The sequence below is a fragment of the Oryctolagus cuniculus genome, chromosome 19, assembly GCF_051225735.1.
Source record: "Oryctolagus cuniculus isolate XC-2025 breed Fujian yellow rabbit chromosome 19, ASM5122573v1, whole genome shotgun sequence".
Classification (NCBI taxonomy): domain Eukaryota; kingdom Metazoa; phylum Chordata; class Mammalia; order Lagomorpha; family Leporidae; genus Oryctolagus; species Oryctolagus cuniculus.
The window spans coordinates 6,487,662-6,507,205 of NC_142885.1; the positions used below are offsets into that span (position 1 = coordinate 6,487,662).

The following is a 19,544-nucleotide window of genomic DNA, read 5'->3' on the forward strand; positions in this document are numbered from 1 at the left end:
AAGCGGCCGAGCTCGGCCTCCATGAGGTCCGGTCAGGGGGAGCCAGGAGGGCGGCTCTGGTCTGGCCTCCTGTCGGGACGAGTCCGGACTCCCGCGCGCACTTCCGGCCGCTGCTGCCGGCGGGATTCCCCACTGAGGAAGGTGTGAACTTGCACCGGAGACCGTGCGCACGCGTGGGCACACACAGTCACAGGCCTCACGGCCCTCAGGAATCACCAGCCCCAGCCGCAGCGCCCACGGTCTGCACAGGGTGGGCTGGGAGGGTCGGCACCACATCCCTGTAACCCCGGGTCCACCAGCTCTGAGGGGGGGGTCTCACTAGGTGGGGGTGGCAAAAGTCCCACCTCCCATTGCTCAGGCAGGATAGCTGAGGCCCGAGGGGCCTAGTGAGCGCAAGCAAGTGTGGCCAGGGCTCCAAGTGACTCAGTAGCTTAACTGGGATCCTCAGAGAAAGGGGGGGGGGCTTCCGTCCACTGGCTCACTCCCCAAGTGCCCACAGCCAGGGCTGTGCCAGGCTGCACCAGAGGCTGGAGCCAGGAGCCAGGAGCTCCGTCCACTGGGCGGCAGGGCCCCGTGCCTGAGCCCTGAAGGCGCAGGTTAGCAGGAAGCCGGCCTCGGGACTCAAAACCAAGCATACTGATACGGTGCGGGCGTGCAGCCGGGGCCTAACCGCTCACCCCAGCAAGCCTCCTGGGTCCTTCCCTGGCCAGGGACACCGGGGCCCGGAAGTCCCTGAAGCTGGGGACGGCCACAGCAAGCAGGGCCTCTCCGCGCCTGTGTGCTGCGACCCTCCCACACCTGGCCCTCGGGGTGCCCGCCTGGGCCGGGGGCCAGGACTCTGGGGGGGGGCAAGCCTCACAGCGACACCCCTGCCCCCTCCCCATCCCTCCCAGCTGGGGCCCACGTCCTGCGCCCCTCTCCGGGTGGGGCCGGGGCTGGCCTGACTCCTAATGCCGTTCCGGGAGGCGTCCTGGCACTCTCGGGCCTCGGTGTGTCCATTTGAACAATGGGCAGCTGCATGGGGGAGGGGCTCTGAGACCCTGGAGGAGCCGATGGGGCCTCGGAGCCGGGAGGCGCCTGCCTGAAACCCAAGCTCCTGAGCGGGGGCCCCCCAGCTGCCCCTACAGCAAGTGTGCAACAAGCAGACAAGGGGCCACCGAGGGACGGTCCCCTCCCTGACCCAGGAGGGGAGGGGTGGAGGGAGGAGGGGAACCAGCCTGTGGGGACCCCTGCTGCGCTCCGCGAGGGGACCAATCCAGTTCTAGGGAATCAGTGTCCTAAACAAATAAGGTTGAAAAGCAAAGGGCACCTGTCCGGAACTTTAGCCCTAGAGGACTTGGCGGGTGCCGGCGGGTGCCATGAGAGTCTGAGCTTCCAGGAGCTTGCGGTTTATCTCATTGGAAAGGCAGGCGGGGGGCGGGGGGGGGCGGGGGCGTGGCGCAGCAGGTGCCGCTGCGCCTGGGACACCCACATCCCACATCAGAGCTATGGCTCTTCTTCCCAACCAGCTCCCTGCCGCCTCTGGGAGAGCAGCGAGGACGGCCCAAGCGCTTAGTAGGGCCCCCGCCACCCACTGGGGAGACCCGGATGGAGCTCCTGGCTCCTCCTGGCTTTCGCCTGGCCCAGCCCCGGGCTGCTGTGGGCATTTAGGGAGTGAACCAGTGGATGGAAGAGCTCCCTCTGTCTCTTCCTCTCTCTCTGTCACTCTGCCTTTCAAATGAAGGAATGACTCAACCTTTAAAAACCCACAAAACACGACGTGTGCACAAGCACAGGTGGACCGCGTGGGACCGGGCTCTCCTGGAAACAGACTCGCTTCCAAGGCCAAGCGGTTTTTCTCAGCAGGGTGGGGGACGCACGGGTGGGGGAGGGGAACCCGAGACAGGGACGAGGAGGAAGCCAGTGGAGTCCCCTCCAGCGAGGCCCTGGGGCGTTCACCCAGCTGCCCTGGCCCCCGCCCCTGGCCCCCGGGGACAGGCAACCACTCTACAATGGCACCACTCGAGGCAACACCTTCTAAAGACTGTTTCTTTTCTTTTCTTTTCTTTTCTTTTCTTTTCTTTTCTTTTCTTTTCTTTTCTTTTCTTTCTTTCTTTCTTTCTTTTTTTTTTTTTTGACAGGCAGAGTGGACAGAGAGAGAGAGAGAGAGAAAGTTCTTCCTTTTGCCATTGGTTCACCCTCCAATGGCTGCCGCGGCCGACGCACCGCGCTGATCCGATGGCAGGAGCCAGGTACTTCTCCTGGTCTCCCATGTGGGTACAGGGCCCAAGCACTTGGGCCATCCTCCACTGCACTCCCTGGCCACAGCAGAGAGTTGGCCTGGAAGAGGGGCAACCGGGACAGAATCCGGCACCCCGACCGGGACTAGAACCCGGTGTGCCGGCGCCGCAGGTGGAGGATTAGCCTAGTGAGCCGCGGCGCCGGCCTTCTTTACTTTTCATCTACTTGCAAGGCTGAGTGTTAGAGAGAGACAGAGACAGAGACGACAGAGACAGAGAGAGGGCTTCCACCGACCAGTTCACCTCCCAAACGTTCGTAGCAGCCAGGGCTGGGCCAGGCTGAAGCCAGGAACCAGGACTTCCATCTGGGTCTCCCATGTGGGTGGCAGGGGCCTGAGTACTCGAACCATTCCCAGCTGCAACCTCCCGAGGTGTGCATTCGCAGGAAGCTGGATTGGAAGTGGAGCAGCGGGGACTCAAACTCTGTCCTGGAAGCGGGTGTCCCAAGCAGGTGGCCCTCCCCTCTGGGTACCTCTTACAGGTGGGACCGTGCGTGTCTGTCTTGTGGGACCGCCTTCTTTCACTCCGCAGGCGGACTTGACTTGCGGCTTGTGCCACAGTGACATGTGTGGCACTATGGCTTAGGACTGGCGAGGTGGGTACCGGTACTGTCATGCACCTGCCCGGGTGTGTGTGTCTCTGAGCCGGGACTAGCCGTGACCTTGAGCTCATCTGGGATGTGGAGCCATGCAGTGACCGTCACAGGCTGTGGCGTGGCCCACGGATCATGTCCCCCATCTCGGGGTCACGGACGGCGCCTGTGAAGACGCCCAGTGTCTGGGCTCCAGTCTGGGGCCATGGCAGCTCTGGGGAGGCATCAAGCAGTAGTAGACACAGGTCGGCTGCCACCCACCCTGGGAGCAGCACCAAATTGGGGGGGCACCCTCCCCTGTGGAGCTGCAGCGCCCAGGGAACAGGGTGCGGTCAGGAGAGGTGGGTGGGGCCGCTCCTAGAGCCCCCAGCCTTCTAGATTCTCTGGGCACCTGCAGGTGGGGGAGAAGGGCACAGGGTCTTGAACAAACCCCAAGAGGGATATGATATTAGCAAGGGCTGGGCATTATGGCAGGCGCTGGAGTCAGACGGGGTTCGGACCGTGTTTGCATCCCCTGTGGGCTCCGGGGCTGCTACCGCTAGCACGGTAGGGAAAAAGACATATTAACCAGGAGCCGGGAGCTGGTGATGCCATCGTAGGGGCTGGCGGCTGCGAAGGGCGCAGCGGGGACGGCTCGTCTCTGCTGCGCCGTGTCTGGGCCTCGGCTATTCGGATTTCCAGGCGGGGGACTGGAACCACCTGAGGTTGGTGCTGGGACCTCGGGGGGCTGTGGCCGGGGCACTCACGGCTGGCTTTCCCCTGTCGTCTCTGCGTGTGGGCGAGCTGGGCTTCCTCCCGGCATGGCGGCCAGGAGCCAAGAATGAGGGATGCCAAGAGAGGCAGGGGCGCGGGCCCAGAAGTCACGCGGCGTCACCCTGCTGTTCCCTGCCGGTGGGTGGGGCTGATGGAAAGCTCTGCCTGGGTTCTTCCCAGGTGCATTAGCAGGCGCTGGGCCGGAAGCGGGGGACTCGAACCAGTGCCCACACGGGATCCTGGTGCTGCAGAGGCCAGCTTAGCAGGCTCTGCCACGTCGCTGGCTCCTTCTCCCCTCCCTCAGCTAAAGCTCAGTGTTTGAGGTTTGTGCCGTGGCGCGCAGGAAGGTGCCCGCGCTCCTCTAGGCTTCTCCATCCACGCTTCCTGAAGGGCGCTCTTAGCCAGCTCCTGCCTCCCGGCCTCTGCTCACTTTCTCTTTGAACCTCTTGGGGGGCACGAGAGGGTGCCGCCTGCCTGCCTCCGCCTCTGACCCCAGGGGCCTGGGGGAAATGGCTCCCTGCTGCTTCCTGGTCCCTGGCAGCCACGGCCCACCACGGCCCTGGCTCTGCTGCCCCATGGAAGGTACCACGGAAACCCTCACAGCTGCGGCCTGGCACCTGCTTGTGACACCACGGGCGTCAGACAGGCCAAGTGCCCCAGGGGGGCTCCAGCCGGCCCAGCTACCCCCACGGGGGCCCCCACGCCCTGCACATAAGTGGAGCACTCAGCTATGTGCATGCTCTGAGCCCCACGCTGGGCCCCAGAAAGACGCCAATCACCGTGGCTGCCGGCAACGTGCATTTTAAATCTCATCTTTGGAATGACACTGGGTCCTGGCAGAGGCCTCCGGTGGGGAGGGGCGGCTCGGTCGGTACAGTGGAAGGAGCGTAGGGCAGAAAGCACTTCGGAGTGGAGGCGGTGAAGCCGGGACTGCAGTTGGGGGCAGAGACCACTGGTCAGTGGGGCCCAAAGGCCTGGGCATGGCAGTGGCGATGGCAGGGAGTGTGAGGTACCGAGGCAGAGTGTATGGCCAGGAAGGCCCCGCTGGTGGGGCAGGGGGCAGGCCCCACCGGGCCCCATGCCGCGTTCCAGACACACAGGTGCAGAGCAGCTGGGGAGGGGGAGGGAAGGCAGCAGCAGCAGCATCGAGGGGACCAGAGTGTGCTGGGACCCACCCCACCCCCTATACCCAGGCCTGTTGCAAAGTAAAACCACACAGGCACCTCGCGGCTGACCACGAGCTCCCGCTGCGCGAGAGGCTCCGGGGTGCCGCCATCAGCGAGGACAGCTTGTGGACGGGGCCCTGGTGGCCACAGCCAGCCACAGGCAGGGGAAAGACAAGCCAGCACACACAGCCCGCCCTGAAGGCCCCGTCCTCCCCTCCCCCGCCCTGCACAGCCACAGCCGGCGCCACCTGGGCCTGTGTGTGCTGCTGGCGCCGCCTCGCCTGTCCCTCGGCATCACGGCGGCTTTATCTTCCCAGCAGCTCCAGGCTGTCAGGGGCAGGAACTGGCCTCAGCTCCAAGGAAGGGCCAGCAGGGCCTGAGCTGCAGCCTGGTGGCTGCCCACAACCCCCAACACCCCCGGGCCCCTCCCTGTCACCTTCCCCTCTGCCTCGCGCTGTCTGGGCGGCCTTGGGGCTCTGTGTGCCCCCAAAGCGTGCCCGGTGCTCCCGAGCCTGCACGTTCAGCCCAGACCTGGGCGGGGCTCCTGGCACCTCCTCCAGAGGATTCGCCCCGTTGCCTTGTGATGAGCAGCAGTGCCCCCTGGGAAGGCCCGGGCGCATGGGCACTCCGCTGCCCCAGCTCAGCGCGTCCCCGGGCCCTGACCTCTTTTCTGCGTCTGAAACGCTGATCGTCCCAGATAACGCCCAGCACGCCTCGTGTCCCCAGCACCGGCTGCTCAGCAAGAATTTCCTGGGAGAATAAACCGTGAAGCGAACGTGAAGCAGCCACTGAGGGCCGGCACTGGGGTGCCACAGGTACACGCCCCGGCTGCTCCACTTCCGGTACTGCGCCCAGCTAACGCGCCTGCGAAGGCAGAAGACGGCCCAAGTGCTTGGGCCCCTGCCACCCTCTTGGGGCCCCAGATGGAGTTCCTGGCTCCTGGCTGCAGCCTGCCCCAGACCTGCTGTTGGGGGGCACTGGGGCAGCGACCCAGCAGGGGGAAAACATCTTCCCTTTCTGTCTCTCTCTCTCCCCCTCTTTCAAATACATCTGTGAAAAATACTTCCAAAGCCCAGCCCCATCAAGGAACTGTCCTTTGCCTCCTGGACGCCAACATGCTGCTGGCCACTAGGCGCCCAGGGCGAGGGGGTGCGTCCTCACCGAGTGGCGGGCATCTGTGGATGTGTGCAGGTGTTACTGGAGTAGCAAAGGGTTCTTGTCTTTGCACAAGAAAGACAAGGCGTGAGACAGAGCAGAGGAGAGCAACACAGCAGGGTTTACTAGGGCAGGGGCATCCGTAAGTAAGAACGGTGGGCACCTGTCCAGACAGGACCTGGGAGTGTGCAGTGCACATTTAGGCCGGGGCCTTTAAGGGGATGGGTCTTGCCTTCCCTCCCCCTCTCCTCCTCCTGAACAAAGGACTTGTTGGATGTAAATATGAAAAATTTCTGAGTTTTCCGCCTGAAGTTACCAGACAGGGGAAGCCTGGCTGGCGTCGTCCCTCCTTAGAGGAAGGAGGGTCATCGGGTAGAAGGGGCAGGAGTCCCAGGAAGGTCATCAGGATGCAGGCAGGGTGTTAGAGGTGCGGGAACTGGGCTGCAGCTGGAAGGTTATGGGGATGACTTGGAGGTGCGGATGCTGGACCTGGATGTCAGCTCCGCAGGCCTCTGTCACACACACACACACACACACAAGCCCCCTTTTCTCCTTCCCATCCCCCGGAACCCCAAGTATCTCTCCCAGAACCTCTATCTCAAGTTGCGGCTGCGTTGTGGCAGAGCGGGTAAAGCCGACACTTTTCCATGGAAAGCATCCCATAAGGGCACCAGTTTGAGACCCGGCTGCTCCACTTGCGACCCAGCTCCCTGCTGGCGTGCCTGGGAAAGCAGTGGAAGAGGACCCAAGTGCTTGGGCCCCTGCACCCACACGGGAGAGCCGGTAGAAGCTCCTGGCTCCTCACTTCAGCCCTGTCCAGCCCCAGCCATTGCAGCCATCTGGAGAGTGAACCAGCGGATGAAGATCTGCCTCTCCTTCCCTGACTGCCCTTCACAATGGTGCAGGGGACTAAGTGACCGGCAGGCCCATGGCCCAGGCTGGGCGTCCCCCTGGCTGCAGAGGGGCTCCCTTCCCGCACTCGTGCCTCCTGAATGCCCAGGCACCAGTCCCGCGGGCAGCCTCCGCTGTGGCGCGCTGTGGTGGCAGGAGGCCCTGCACACCCACCAGCGGGTGGGGATCAACAGGTGCCACAGGTTCCCCAGGGCAGTTACTCGCGGGAGAGCGGGAGGACAGCCTTCGCTTAGCGAAACCACAGGGTATGCACGGCACAGGAAGAGGATGGATGGGTGGGCAGCAACTCGCCGACCGGTCTGGAGTGTGAGCGTGGGTCACTTTCATGCCCCGAAACTTTGTCATGTCTCTTTCCGGACACATTAACAAAAGGGAAGGTGTGCACGTGGCACCGTGGGCTAAGCCACTGGTTTGAGACGTCCATACCCCACACCTGAGTGCTGGGGACTGGGCTCTGCTTACATGTCTGGGAGGCAGCAGACGGCCAAAGTACTTGGCTTCCTGACGCCCACAAGGGAGACCTGGATGGCGCTCCCAGATCCTGGCTTCAGCCTGGCCCAGCCTCAGCTGCTGTGGGCATCTCGGGAATAAACCACTGGGTGGGAAAATCACAAGTAAAAATGAGTAAATAGTTTTTAAACGGGCACACGGATCAGCAGTTATAAACAACAGGACAGGATGATCCACGGTTCACGAAGGAGCCGTGAGCCACCTGCACTTGGAGTCAGCTCAGCACTGCCTCCAAGGCCGCAGGGCCAAAGCCTGCCTGCCTGGCACAAGGCAGGTGCTGAGGGGCGTGCTGCCAGCAAGGGGCAGCTCAGTCCCCGCGGCTGCAGCCCCTCCAGCCGGGCAGGCGAGGACCCCGGCTGCGGCTCCACAGTGAAGGCACCTCCTGCTCTGGGGACCTCCGCCCCTCCCGGGCCCGGCGGACGCCATGTTCACTGCTCTCCAGGGCCAGGCTGGCTCTGTGTGGCGAAGGCCACTGGACAAGGGGCTGACGGAGCGTCCAGGGAGGGGCTCCATGTCACGGGGGTCTGTGCCCGCTCTGGGGCTGCCGGCCGGGATCCGCGATGCCTGCTTCCTCGCTGGGGGGAGGGCTGCTAGTGAGCTCCAGTCTCTCCTGGGACTCTGCCAGCAAAGGGCTGCTTGAGAAACAGACCAGAGCAAGAAGAGCACACAGACATTTATTTACAAAAAGTGCAAGTTACATATGATACAGGCTTCTTACACAGCAGTTGCAACAGAACTATTTTATTTTTGCTACCTGAAGGTAGAGGAAAACAATGGAATGAACTAGTCATTTTAATACAAAGTGACAGATCATGCACACTTTTGTTTCCTGTTTTTCAATCATTTGCTAAGTGCAAATACTAGGTTCCTCTCTCCAGTTTTAAGGCAAGTAAAACAGGACTGCCCTGCTGGCCAGAGGCTGAGTTCCCCTCTCCCCGGGGCCCTGCCTCTGGAGGCTGAGGTGGTCATGCAGGGCCTTGCTGGACTCAGGAGACGGCCAGGAAGCAGGTGCCCTGGGGGACAAGGCCAAAGCTCCCTCCCCACAGCTGGGTGCGGCTGGAGACAGCTAGGACACACGCTCAGCAGTCCATGGGCCATCTCCAGTGCACCCTCGGCAGGGCTGGGGCCAGCACCTGCCTCTGCAGCAGCCTGTTCCCTGTCCTACCTCGGGCCCTCGATGGAGCCAAGGGGCCGGGACGCAGGCTGGAGCTGGAGCCGAGCTCCTGGGCGAATGCGTTCGGCTCTAGAGGGCTGTGAGGGAAGGACCCGGGGCAGCTTCCCGTTCGTGGGCCTCCTCTTGCCCTCTGCTCTCGGAGGTCCTCCCTGGAGAGGCGCGGGAACACGTGTTGAAGGTAGAGAACCCTGTCACTGCCACACGGAGCCCGCCTTTCCAAGGCACTGGCATTCAGGCTAGGAGCACAGTTCAGGCGGCCCAGAGGGCGGGCTCCCGGGCAGCGGACACAGCGGCCCCGTGCCCAGATGACCACCTGTCGGCAAAGCCTTCATCCTGAGAAAGGCAGAAAGAGCGGGCGTCTGCAGGACTTCTCCGCTCCCATCTCTGAGGAGTCACCGGCACCAGGGGCGGTGCCGGCCAGGGGACCAGGAGAGCAGACCCAGGTCAAGGTGACGTGTGCTGCCGGGAGGGGCCCCTCACTCAGCAGATGGCCAGGGCAAGGGCTCAAGATGGACTGGACAGGATGGGATGTGGCGGCGGGTTGCACTGGGGACTGCACGCAGGCCGAGGCCTGGCCCTTCTACCTGAGGCTGTGCGGAGGGAGGGCGAGAGCTTGCTGGCAGCACCCGCAGCTCCAGGGGAGCCTACTGCTGCCCAGGACACCTCAGGGGACATCCCTGGGCGGTGACGTCTCCCGGCAGGCCACCAGCCCAGCTCCCTCAAGAGGATCTTCTATCTGCCCACAGTTTCAGGACCGCCCTGCCCTTAGGAGCGCCTGGCATGGGGTCACTGATTCTCAGTTTGACTCTGCAGGGCGCAAAAGACAAAGGGGAGTAGGCCAGGAAAACCCCCACAAAGTGGGCACCAGGTGACCACGGAAGATGGGACGTGGTTCTTTGTTGCCGGCTGATGTGAGAGGGTCAGGAGGAAGAGGGACTCCCTGAACGGTCATGGGATGGACGTGGGCGCGCTTTGCCCCTGTGGAGTTGCAGCAGTGCCCGACGGGCCGCAGTCAACAGCCCCCCACCCCCGCATTGCCGCCTCAGCCTGTGGCCCAGCCGAGCACCTCCGGCAGTGGTAGGGCTACTGCAGCACGGGACTTGGGGCCGGGGCCGGGGCTGCGGGGCAGTCCCAATCCCTTGGTTCTCTCCACCTCTACCAGCTGTTGGCTCCCCTGACCACGGACCCGACTGTGCTGTGGGAACCAAGGCCTGCGTGGTGTCGACTCTGAACGGCTTTTCCTATCGTGTGCTGGGGCAGGGAACAGAGGCCAGTTCTTTCCTTACCTCTTCCTGCAGGGACTTGAGTGATGCGGCAGAGACAGGCCTACCTCGCGGCCAGGGCCACAGACAGCAGAACTCATCTCTCTGGCCTACTGACAGCCAGACCAGTCCTGTTATAGGCACCCAGAGGGCACCGGCCCGCAGTGCCGCTCAATGGGTAGGGGCCCTTCCCAAGAAAGGAGCGAGAAGAAAACCATCTCACCCTCTCAGGAGCCGAACCTGTCACCCTACTGAAGGCATGAGCAGAACCATGAGCCCTTACGGGAGCGTTCCATCCTACACCCCCGCCACTACACCCAGCAGTGGCTGTGAGCGCTGGGGGTCAGAAGCGATGCCGCAGCTGAGGGCCAAAGTGCATGGGCAGGTTGTGCTCCATGGGCACGTGTATATGGCCGAAGTCGTAGTTGACCCGCATGTTGGGCAGAGGGGCCACGTAGGGCGCTGGGATGGGGCCCATGTTGAGTGGAAAGTTGTTGAACATGGGCCGGACGGGCGGGAGAGCGAAGTGCGGGTGCACGAAGGCATAGGGCGGCATCTGTGGCTGGTGCAGGTTCTGCGGGACGGGCCTGGGCAGGGCCTCGACCCTCTGCACCTTCTCAGGGGGCTTCTCCAATGGGGGTCCGATGCGTTTGAATGTGTTCTCTGAAAAGGAGACAGGGTTTGGTTGAGAGAAAGGGGGTGGACCGACGGTGCAGGAATCTGGCCTGGGACCAGGGCTCTAAACGGACCTTGGCCCCAGCCAGGGCGAGCCTGGAGCGGGAGGTTAAGGGGCTGACCTCTGACCTTTTGCATGCTGACTGTGTCGAGAGCTGTGGCTCCCCAGTAAAGCCCGAGATGTGAAGACACCCACCCCGGGGGTCAGCATCAGAAATGGGGACAGGAGGGCCTTGGGGAGGCCTCTGCTCAGAGCCAGCAGGCCACGCCCACACTCCCTGCATCCTCCCTCAGAGGGCTCAGGGCGGCTCCTGTCTCCTGGGTCAGGCCTGGTTTCTATTTGTTTTCTGAGCTTGTGTGCAACCCTCGGGCCTTCCTCACTGCCCAGAAGATGCCTGCACTGTAGCCAAGACTCCTCGGCACACGCCACAGCCTGAGCATCGGCCCTGTGGGTGGAAGTGTGAGGGGTGCGCCCTGGGCTGGGGCACTGCCAGGACACCCACGTGGCCCCTCGACCCTGTGAGCCCAGACAGGGCAGTGCACTTGCCTCCACTCTTCCTCCTCTGCTCCTCCTCAGCCTCCTTCTGGATTTCCTCAATTAGCTTCTCGTCATCCTCCTAGAAAAAAGCAACAGGGAGCATGAGGCTGGCGGAGGCGAGGCCAGCAGGAGCCTGGGCAGAGCCACGCTCCCATGAAGACGCCGGAAGGGGGTGGGAGGGCACAAAGCTGTGCCTGGACAAGCAGAGGGAGGAAGCGACAGCCAGCACAGGGTCTGGAGGGTGGGCCTGAGACCGACTACTGCACACAGTCCAGGAGGTCTTGCCGACCCTGCACTGGGATGCACCTATCTGGGGGCTACAAAAGGAGCAACATGGCTGCCGCAGAGCCCAGGCAGGGTCAGGTCACTGTAAGGGGAAGCACAGCACTGCAGTCTCGCTGCCATCTCCCTGCCCAAATCAATACTTGGTCAGGGGGCTGGTGCTGTGGTGCAGCAGGTTAACGCCCTGGCCTGAAGCGCCAGCATCCCATATGGGCGCCGGTTCAAGACCCGGCTGTTCCACTTCCGATCCAGCTCTCTGCTCTGGCCTGGGAAAGCAGTAGGAGATGGCCCAAGTCCTTGGACCCCTGCACCCATGTGGGAGACCCAGAAGAAGCTCCTGGCTTCGGATCGGTGCAGCTCTGGCTGTTGCAGGCCAACTGGGGAGTGAACTATCCGATGGAAGACTTCTATCTGCCTCTCCTCTCTGTGTAAATCTTTCAAATAAATAAATAAGTCTAAAGAAAAAGAAAAACTTGGTCGGCCAGAAGAGAAGATAAACTGACCTCACCCCTGCGTTACCTCAGAGGCACTCTGAGTACAGGCAAGCTCGGGGTAGTCCGAGCAGGGATGCAGCCCAGGTCTGTCCCTGTCAGGCCTCCTAACCCTCCTGTGGGCTCTGCGTAGTGCTGGGTACGACCCAGTCCTGAGAGGGAGACTTTCCAGTTTAACACAGGACGGAAAGAACATTCACTGAGTTGGAAAGTAACCAGCAAGGTAGTGCACCTCTTCCTGGCCAGCTGTGGTCCCCGCAGTCACAGCTGGAGGTCACTGCGGCCCCGAGGGGGAGGCTCTGCCCTCTGAGTGAGACAGGACCGACTGGAAGGCGCTCAGTGTCCTGGGGAACTCCAGCAGCTTCTTCAAGCTAGGGAGGGCGAGCGAATTCCAGCCCCAGGAGAAGTCTTAAACACACACGGCTGATTTCCCCAGACAGGCGCTGGCCCGCCCACCTGGAGTTCCTGTGCTGTTGGTGCAACACTGTCACCGAACCTCGACTTTCCCTGCGGATCTGGAGATGCTGTGGACCTTCTGAGATGTGAAGGGGGGGCCCAGTGACGCATGAGTTGCAGGGAGCTCAGCCCCTCGCCTCGGGGGACGCGGTGGCCCTGGCCTGGGCAGTGGAATCTACACGATGACTCAGCAGGTTGCACGTGCCACAGCCCAGACAGCAATCTCCATATGGGTGTCTATCAACCCTAGGGTAGAGTCGTGAATTTAATCCAGTAAAGTCTACTCAGCGCCGATTGTGCACAACACTGTCCTACGCTTGCTGGTTAAACTTCGGATCAACACAAACAGAAAGCCACACACACACGGGATCACTGGGCAGTCGGGCAACACGCTCCCCTGGCTTGGGAGAGTCGCTGGAGACAGGGCACCATGTTGGCAACACTGAGACCCTATCAAATCCACTCGCATTCTCCAAGCCCCATAGCACAAGCATCGTTTTTATTTATTTATTTATTATTATTTTTTTTTAATTTTTTTAATTTGACAGAGTTAGACAGTGAGAGAGAGAGAGACAGAGAGAAAGGTCTTTCTTCCATTGGTTCACCCCCCAAATGGCTCGCCACAGTCAGAACTACGCCAATCTGAAGCCAGGAGCTTCCTCCTGGTCTCTCATGCGGGTTCAGGGGCCCAAGTACTTGGCCATCCTCCACTGCCTTCCCGGGCCACAGCAGAGAGCTGGACTGGAAGAGGAGCAACCAGGACAGGACCAGCGCCCATATGGGATGCCAGCGCCACAGGCGGAGGATTAGCCTAGTGAGCCACGGCGCTGGCCCCACAAGCTTCTTTCTAACCCCGATATCTGAGATATTGTACACCCAGGTCTCAGCAGATGCTCTGAGCAAGGCACAGGAAGGGCAGGGGACACAGATCAAGATTCCATCATGCATTTCACAAACTGTAAAATGTGCATCACAGGACGGTAGTGCTGGGAAGAACCCTGTGGGTGGTCATGCGTCAGAACCCCAGCACGGCACCCCACCTGATGTTGGAGAGGCAGCAGAGGTGGAGGCAGCCGCAGTCCTGCCCCTACAGAGCAGACATCTGCCTGCTGTGAGCGCAGACTGAGCTGGGATTACACTTTCAAATGCCACTAGCGCTGTGCAACTGCAAGACCGACCTCCAACCCGCCCTGCTCTCCCTCTCTGCTGACATTTCTGCCAGAATAAATGAAACATGAGGGACAAGAGGCCTTGCTTTTGCACAGAAGATTCCAGACCCCTGTGCACTGCCAGATTTTTAGCACTAAGCTTCCTTTAACAAATCCAAACGTTCCTGGATGAGCCCAACCCAAGAGCCCCCTTAGGAGGGGCTAAAGTGCCTGCGCGGGCGGGAGGCAGATCTGGCTGTCACTCAGAGCAGCTCCGGGAGGAAGTGCAGCTGCTGCCACCCCGCACACAAGTCCCCTGGCTCTGGTTCCCCTGATACACCAAGTGGACTTGAGACCGTGGGTCTCGGGAGGTCACCAGTGCCCTTGCAGTCTAGACTGCACTTCCCCACAATGTGCTGGCACTGAACCAGGTGAACAGTGATTTTCACCACAAACTGTGAGCAACGTCACAACTGGGATATGGGCGGGTGTTTAGGTCTCAACCTTTCCCAACTGGTTGGGGTCACAAGACACGGTGTTTAGTAACTTCAGCAGGAATTCAAGAGGCTGGGGGGCCGGTGTCATGGTGCAGTGGGTCAAGCTGCCACCTGGGATGCCAGCACACCACTCGGACGCTGATTCGTGTCCCAGCTGCTCCACTTCCGATCCAGTTCCCTGTTAACAACCTGGAAAGGGAATGGAAGACGGCCCAAGTGCTAGGGCCCCTGGCATCCCTGAAGGAGACCCAGACGGAGCTCCAGGCTCCTGGTTTCGGCCTGGCTCAGACCTAGACACTGCAGCCACCTGGGGAGTGAGCCAGCAGCCGGAGATTTTTTCTCTCTCTGTTGCTATGCCTTTCAAATAAATAAAAAGATTTATTTATTTATTTGAAAGTCACAGCTATACCCAGAGAGGAGAGGTGGGGGGAGGGGAGGGAGGGAGGGGATGGGAGAGAGCGGTGTCTTTCATCCGCTGGTTCCACTCCCCGATTTGCTGCAATCAGCTGGAGCTGGGCTGATCTAAAGCCAGGAGCCAGGAGCCAGGAGATTCTTCTGGGTCGCCCACGTGGGTGCTGGGGCCCAAGGACTTGAGCCATCTTCCACTGCTTTCCCAGGCCATAGCAGAGACCTGGATTGGAAGTGCAACAGCCGGGTCTTGAACCGGTGCCCATATGGGATGCTGGCACTGCAGGTGGTGGCTTTACCCAATAAGCCACAGTGCTGACTACTCAATTTAAGAGAATTAAAAGAGTCTTTTAAATTTTACACGACTTGCACAATTAACAGGATTAATAATGCTTTTCAAGAAAAAGGCAAGGAAGCAGGTTTAGGATTGATTATGAGGTTGAACATGAAGCCTGGCCCCTCATGGCTTGGGTGAGTGACAGATGGGCTGTGCGTCCTCCTGGACGCAGGCTCCCTCAGGGAACACTCCAGGCATCCTGAGTGTCACTGCCCCCACGAAGAGCGACACTGATACAAAAGGCTGGCCAGGCAGCAAATCTAGGCCACACCCCAGCTGCTGGAAACGGTAACAATAGGAGGAAAGAGGAAGGAGAGCCAAGCCGAGCTGACCAGAGAACGACTGTCCCCTTCCCCAGGCTGATTCAGGCACAGGAAAGCCGGGCGGTGCACAGTGCTGGACACAGGCCCCAGCGTGACCTGACAGCAGCACTGGCCTCCCCAGAAGCTGTGGGTACACTGGGAAGAGCGTCAGCTCTGGGGCAGCCCTTGCTGCCACCGCCTAAGCTGGAGCTCACTTGTTTCTAAGTAGGTAGGTTAACTTCCACCACCCTGCAGATGGGGATCTGAGGGGCAGTGAGTTCTAACCCAGGAGGTGTCACTGCACAGCCTCAGTGCCAGGCTGACTATTTTAAGACTCTGCTTTGTTCTAGAAAATCTGAAGCTGGTCCTCCCTGAAACACAAGAGGGCTCTAAAATCTCCTTTCCTAAATACAACAGGGCAAAACACCACATAAAACATCTCTACTCAAGCAGATGGACAGCTAATAGAGAGAGGGGCATCTCCTTGGAAGCTCTTGGTGAGTAACTTATATTTTCTTGGACTCAGCTCTCCCTGAAATGCACATCCCTTAAAAACGACCTATTTACCTATCTTTTTTAAAAAAAAATTATTATTTTATTTATTTGTTTGAGAGCTAGAGTTATAGATACGGTGAGGGACAGAGATAAAGTTCTTCCATCTGCTGGTTCACAAATGGCACAATGCCCACAGCTGCGCTAATCTGAAGCCAGGAGCCAGGAGATTCCTCTACATCCCCCACACAGGTGCAGGGCCCCAGGACTTGGGCCATCTTCTACTGCTTTCCCAGGCCACAGCAGAGAGCTGGATCGGAAGAGAAGCCAGCATGACAGCTGGCATCCAAATGGGATGCTGGGGCCACAGGTGGAGGATCAACCTGCTACACCACAGTGCCAGCCCTTTGACTATCTGTAACACTTGGCCTCTGGGATAAAAGCCAGCAGATCCCTTGTGTCTACAGAGGGGCCATCAGGGAGCCCCCGAGCCTCACCTGCTGAGCCAGCAACCTAAGTTGGGGACCGCAGTCAATCACTGAGGCAAAGGCTCTGGCCGCCTCTGACCAGAGAACGCGAACAACCATGTCAGGGCTGCCGCATCTGTATGTTTTCTCAAGGCCATTAAGTTACTGGAATATGATGAGGTCCCAAGAATTCTCCCTCTGATGACTTCTTGCTTTAAAAAAACAGGGATCCTTGGGGCTGGTGCTGTGGTGCAGCGGGTTAACGCCCTGGCCTGAAGTGCCAGCATCCCATATGGGCGCTGGTTCGAGACCCAGCCGCTCCACTTCCGACCCAGCTCTCTGCCATGGTCTGGGAAAAAGCTCCTGGCTTCAGATCGGTGCAGCTCCAACCGTTGCGGCCATCTGGGGAGTGAACCATCGGATGGAAGACATCTGTCTCTGCCTCTCCTCTCTCTGTGTAACTCTTTCAAATAAATAAATAAATCTTAAAAACAAACAAACAAAACCAGGGATCCAGGGGCCAGCGTTGTGGTAGAGCAAGCTAGGCTCTGCCTGCAACGCCAGCATCCCATATGGGCTCTGGTTCATGATCTGGCTGCTCCACTTGCAATCCAGCTCCCTGCTAATGCACCTGGGAAAGCAGCGGAAGATGGCCCACGTGCTTGTGTCCCTTCCCACATGGGAGACCCAGAGGCGGCTTTGGGTTCTTGGCTTTGGCCTGGCCCAGCCATGGCTGCTGTGACCATTTGTAGAGTAAACCAGTGGATGGTTCTGTCTCTCCTCCTCTGAAACTCTTTCAAAAAAACAAACAAAAACAAAAAATCCACACAAAGGAATCTGATTCTCATACACAGTGAAAAATGACGTTAGTTTTCTAATAATTAAAATAGTATACATCCATTCAAGCAACCTTTGGAAATGTTTAGTAATTCCTCACTACTCACCAGAGAGAACTCCTGGAAAAGTTTTGATACATTTCCCACTGGCTGTTTTTAAATTCACAGCTCACGTCCCAAGCCCACTGAGGGTCCATTCTGGAAGGCTACGCTCTGCACCTGCGAGGTCCTGCTGCCCTGCACGGTACTGAGTTCACACACAGGGACAAGCAGGGGTTTATGGGAAGACAGCCCAGTGAAGAGTGCAGGGCGGGGGGAGGGGCCGAGCAGGAGCTCTGAACGTGCAGGGCCGCAGCTGGGCTGTCAGGCTCTGCCCTGACCAGGGTGGAGGGAACTTGAGCACCCCCCTAGCCTGTGCACCCTGGCCAGTGGTTCTGCTTGCTGACCCCTGCGCGAGACACATCCCAGCATCCTCTCCCCTGCCTTTAGCTGGGGCTGTCAGGGTCCAGGGTTCCCTTCTCTGCTGTTTTTCTGGCTCCTTACAGTCTCTGACAACTTTCAAACGGTCCACTGCTGATGGGCAAGGAACCTCCCAGGTTGAGATGGGAGAGTGGATCTGGCCGTGACCAAGACGTCACGAAAGGTCTCAGAAGACAGTGTGGGGGGAGAAACCTCAAGAATGGAGTGAGTGGGAACGCTTCCGACTTCTCCCCACAACAGGACACCGACCGTGGGTTTGTCAGAAACTGCCTTGATCGTGCTGAGGTAGGTTCCTTCGATACCTAACTTGCTTAGGGTTTAAACCATGAAAGGTGTTGTATTTTATCAAATGCTTTCTCTGCTTCTATTGACATAATCATATGGTTTTTCTCCTTCAGTATGTTTAAAAAAAAAAAAAAAGTGTGATGGCACACCAGGCTGGAGTGGAAGCGAGTCAGCCAGCATCCCCACAAACCGCAACAGGATTACATTAGAACCAAGAAGGCAGAGGCTGTGCAACGGAGCCTCACTCGCCCAGCGCATCTGGAAGAACACTTTTAACCCAGAAACGCATCGGAACAGGGAGAGGGCTTGTGCAGTCTCAGAGCCCCCTGAGCAGCAGGACACGGAAAGTGCCAGGCCTCTCAGAGGGGACTCCAGCAGCACTGCTTCACGTGCGGGAGAGGCTGGGAGGGGAGGAGGGCCACCAAGAGATGAGGGTGGGGGGGCAGCAGGGGCTCAGTCAGCCCCAGGACTGGCAGGAAGAGGTAGCATTCACCAGTGAGATGTACTAAAGAACACAAAACAACCCCTTAACTTGTCCCTCGACAGGAAGTCCCACAGCTCTGTCCGTGCAGCAGCAGGGTGTGGAAGGAGAAAATCACGGGAGAGGAGCTACAGCGTCACGCAGGGAGAGGGAGAACGCACCGGCCAGGTGTCACCAGGCATCACCAGGCTGACGGCTTCCAAGGATATGTCTGAGCCCGTGGCACTGAACTCCTGTCAAGGCCTGTCAGGGCCCTTTCCAGCCTGCTTTCCGCTGCTGGTCACCAGGGTTGGCAGCCTGTGTGCCTATATGGCAGGCTGCCATATCCATGGAGGAAGGGCGGTGACTTCTCTTCTCCATTGAACTTTTCTCCCTTTAAAAGGTGACAGGGAATCTGTGCAATCAACTGCTGTGTCCCCTCCCCTGATTTTGGGGGTGGGGCAGGCCAGGCTCTAGGTCATGTGTGGCCACAGCTGTTGTTAATAAACTTGCATGACAAGGCCTCCGAAGAGCTGGAGATTCCATTTGCAATGATTCCCAGGCCAGCTGAGACTGCCTGGGCAACAGCAACCCTGAACCCATCCCCTGTGACAGGAAACAGGAGGCAGCAAGAGGGGAGCTGCCCGGCGCAGCCAAGGCTCTGCAGCTGGGGCTGAAGGGAGATGGGGCGGGGCACAGGGGCACAGGCATGAGGCTGGCACCTCTTCAGGTCAGAGGTGCAGCACCCAGACGCCGGTCTGTCTAGAGGACCTCCAGCACAAAAACGTAGGGTGGGGGAGGAACGTTTAGCTCCTGGCAGGGTCAAGTGTGCAGGCTGGGGCCTCCTAGGCCCCGTGATACTGATGCACACCAACACAGACTTCACTGGGCTGTGCTGCCTGCCCTCCGTGGTCAAGTCCTCTACTGACACTGACCCCCAACCAGGGACACAGAGTTCACTGGGCTGTGCTGCCTGCCCTCCGTGGTCAAGTCCTCTACTGACACTGACCCCCAACCAGGGACACTGTCGAGCTGGTGAGCTGCTGGACCTCCTCTCTACCATTTGCAAGTTGCTCAACAGGAAAGGGTCCATGGTCCCCCGGCCTCTGTGAGGTCTTCCTCGGTTCACAGCGCTCAGGGGAAAATGGAGGCAGCTCCCAGGCATCTCCACCTGTGTGGAAGGAGCCGGACACTGGTCAGGAGACCTGGGTTTGCATCCTGGTGATACCACGCCCCAGCAGGCTGGGGGCGTGAGTCAACATCATTCCCTTCATCTGCAAAGTGGGGGCTCACACCTTCCCCACTTGGCACAGCATGGGCGTACGGAAGACAGGCTCAAGTTAGTTCCGATGACAGTCCGGGCACACCACTCACAGGAACAGTGGTGTTTCAAACAGGCTAGAAATAAAAAGCTCGGGCCAGCTGTGGAGGCTGAGTGATGGGCAACTCGTGGGCTATCTCTTTGTTTTTTTTTTTTAAAGATTTATCTTATTTCTTTGAAAGGCAGAGTTACAGAGAGAGGAGAGACAGAAAGACAGTCCATTGGTTCACTCCCCAGACGGCCACAACAGGCAGGGCTCAGGCGAA

General features: G+C 59.6%; 1 protein-coding gene and 1 long non-coding RNA gene across 5 annotated transcripts in view; one reads left to right on the forward strand and one right to left on the reverse strand.

The window, feature by feature from the left end:
* Positions 1-8,025: 8,025 nt before the first annotated feature.
* RNF216 (ring finger protein 216) overlaps positions 8,026-19,544 on the reverse strand; it is a 138,448-nt gene continuing 126,929 nt past the window's right edge. For all 3 annotated transcript variants that reach the window (XM_089320895.1, XM_070064338.2, XM_051839048.3), the window contains 2 exons: positions 11,026-11,095; positions 8,026-10,466 (listed from right to left, as the gene is read on the reverse strand). In XM_089320895.1, coding sequence (XP_089177021.1) covers positions 10,147-10,466; positions 11,026-11,095 — 390 coding nt within the window. In that variant the 3' untranslated portion in view covers positions 8,026-10,146. The remainder of the gene's footprint in view (positions 10,467-11,025; positions 11,096-19,544) is intronic.
* LOC138846973 (uncharacterized) lies at positions 11,104-18,487 on the forward strand. 2 transcript variants are annotated; one of them, XR_016225777.1, is made up of 5 exons: positions 11,104-15,166; positions 15,355-15,434; positions 16,901-16,976; positions 17,278-17,497; positions 17,611-18,487. It is a non-coding gene; the product is annotated as an uncharacterized LOC138846973 (long non-coding RNA). The 2 variants fall into 2 exon arrangements; XR_011384524.2 differs by having other exon boundaries at positions 16,901-17,497.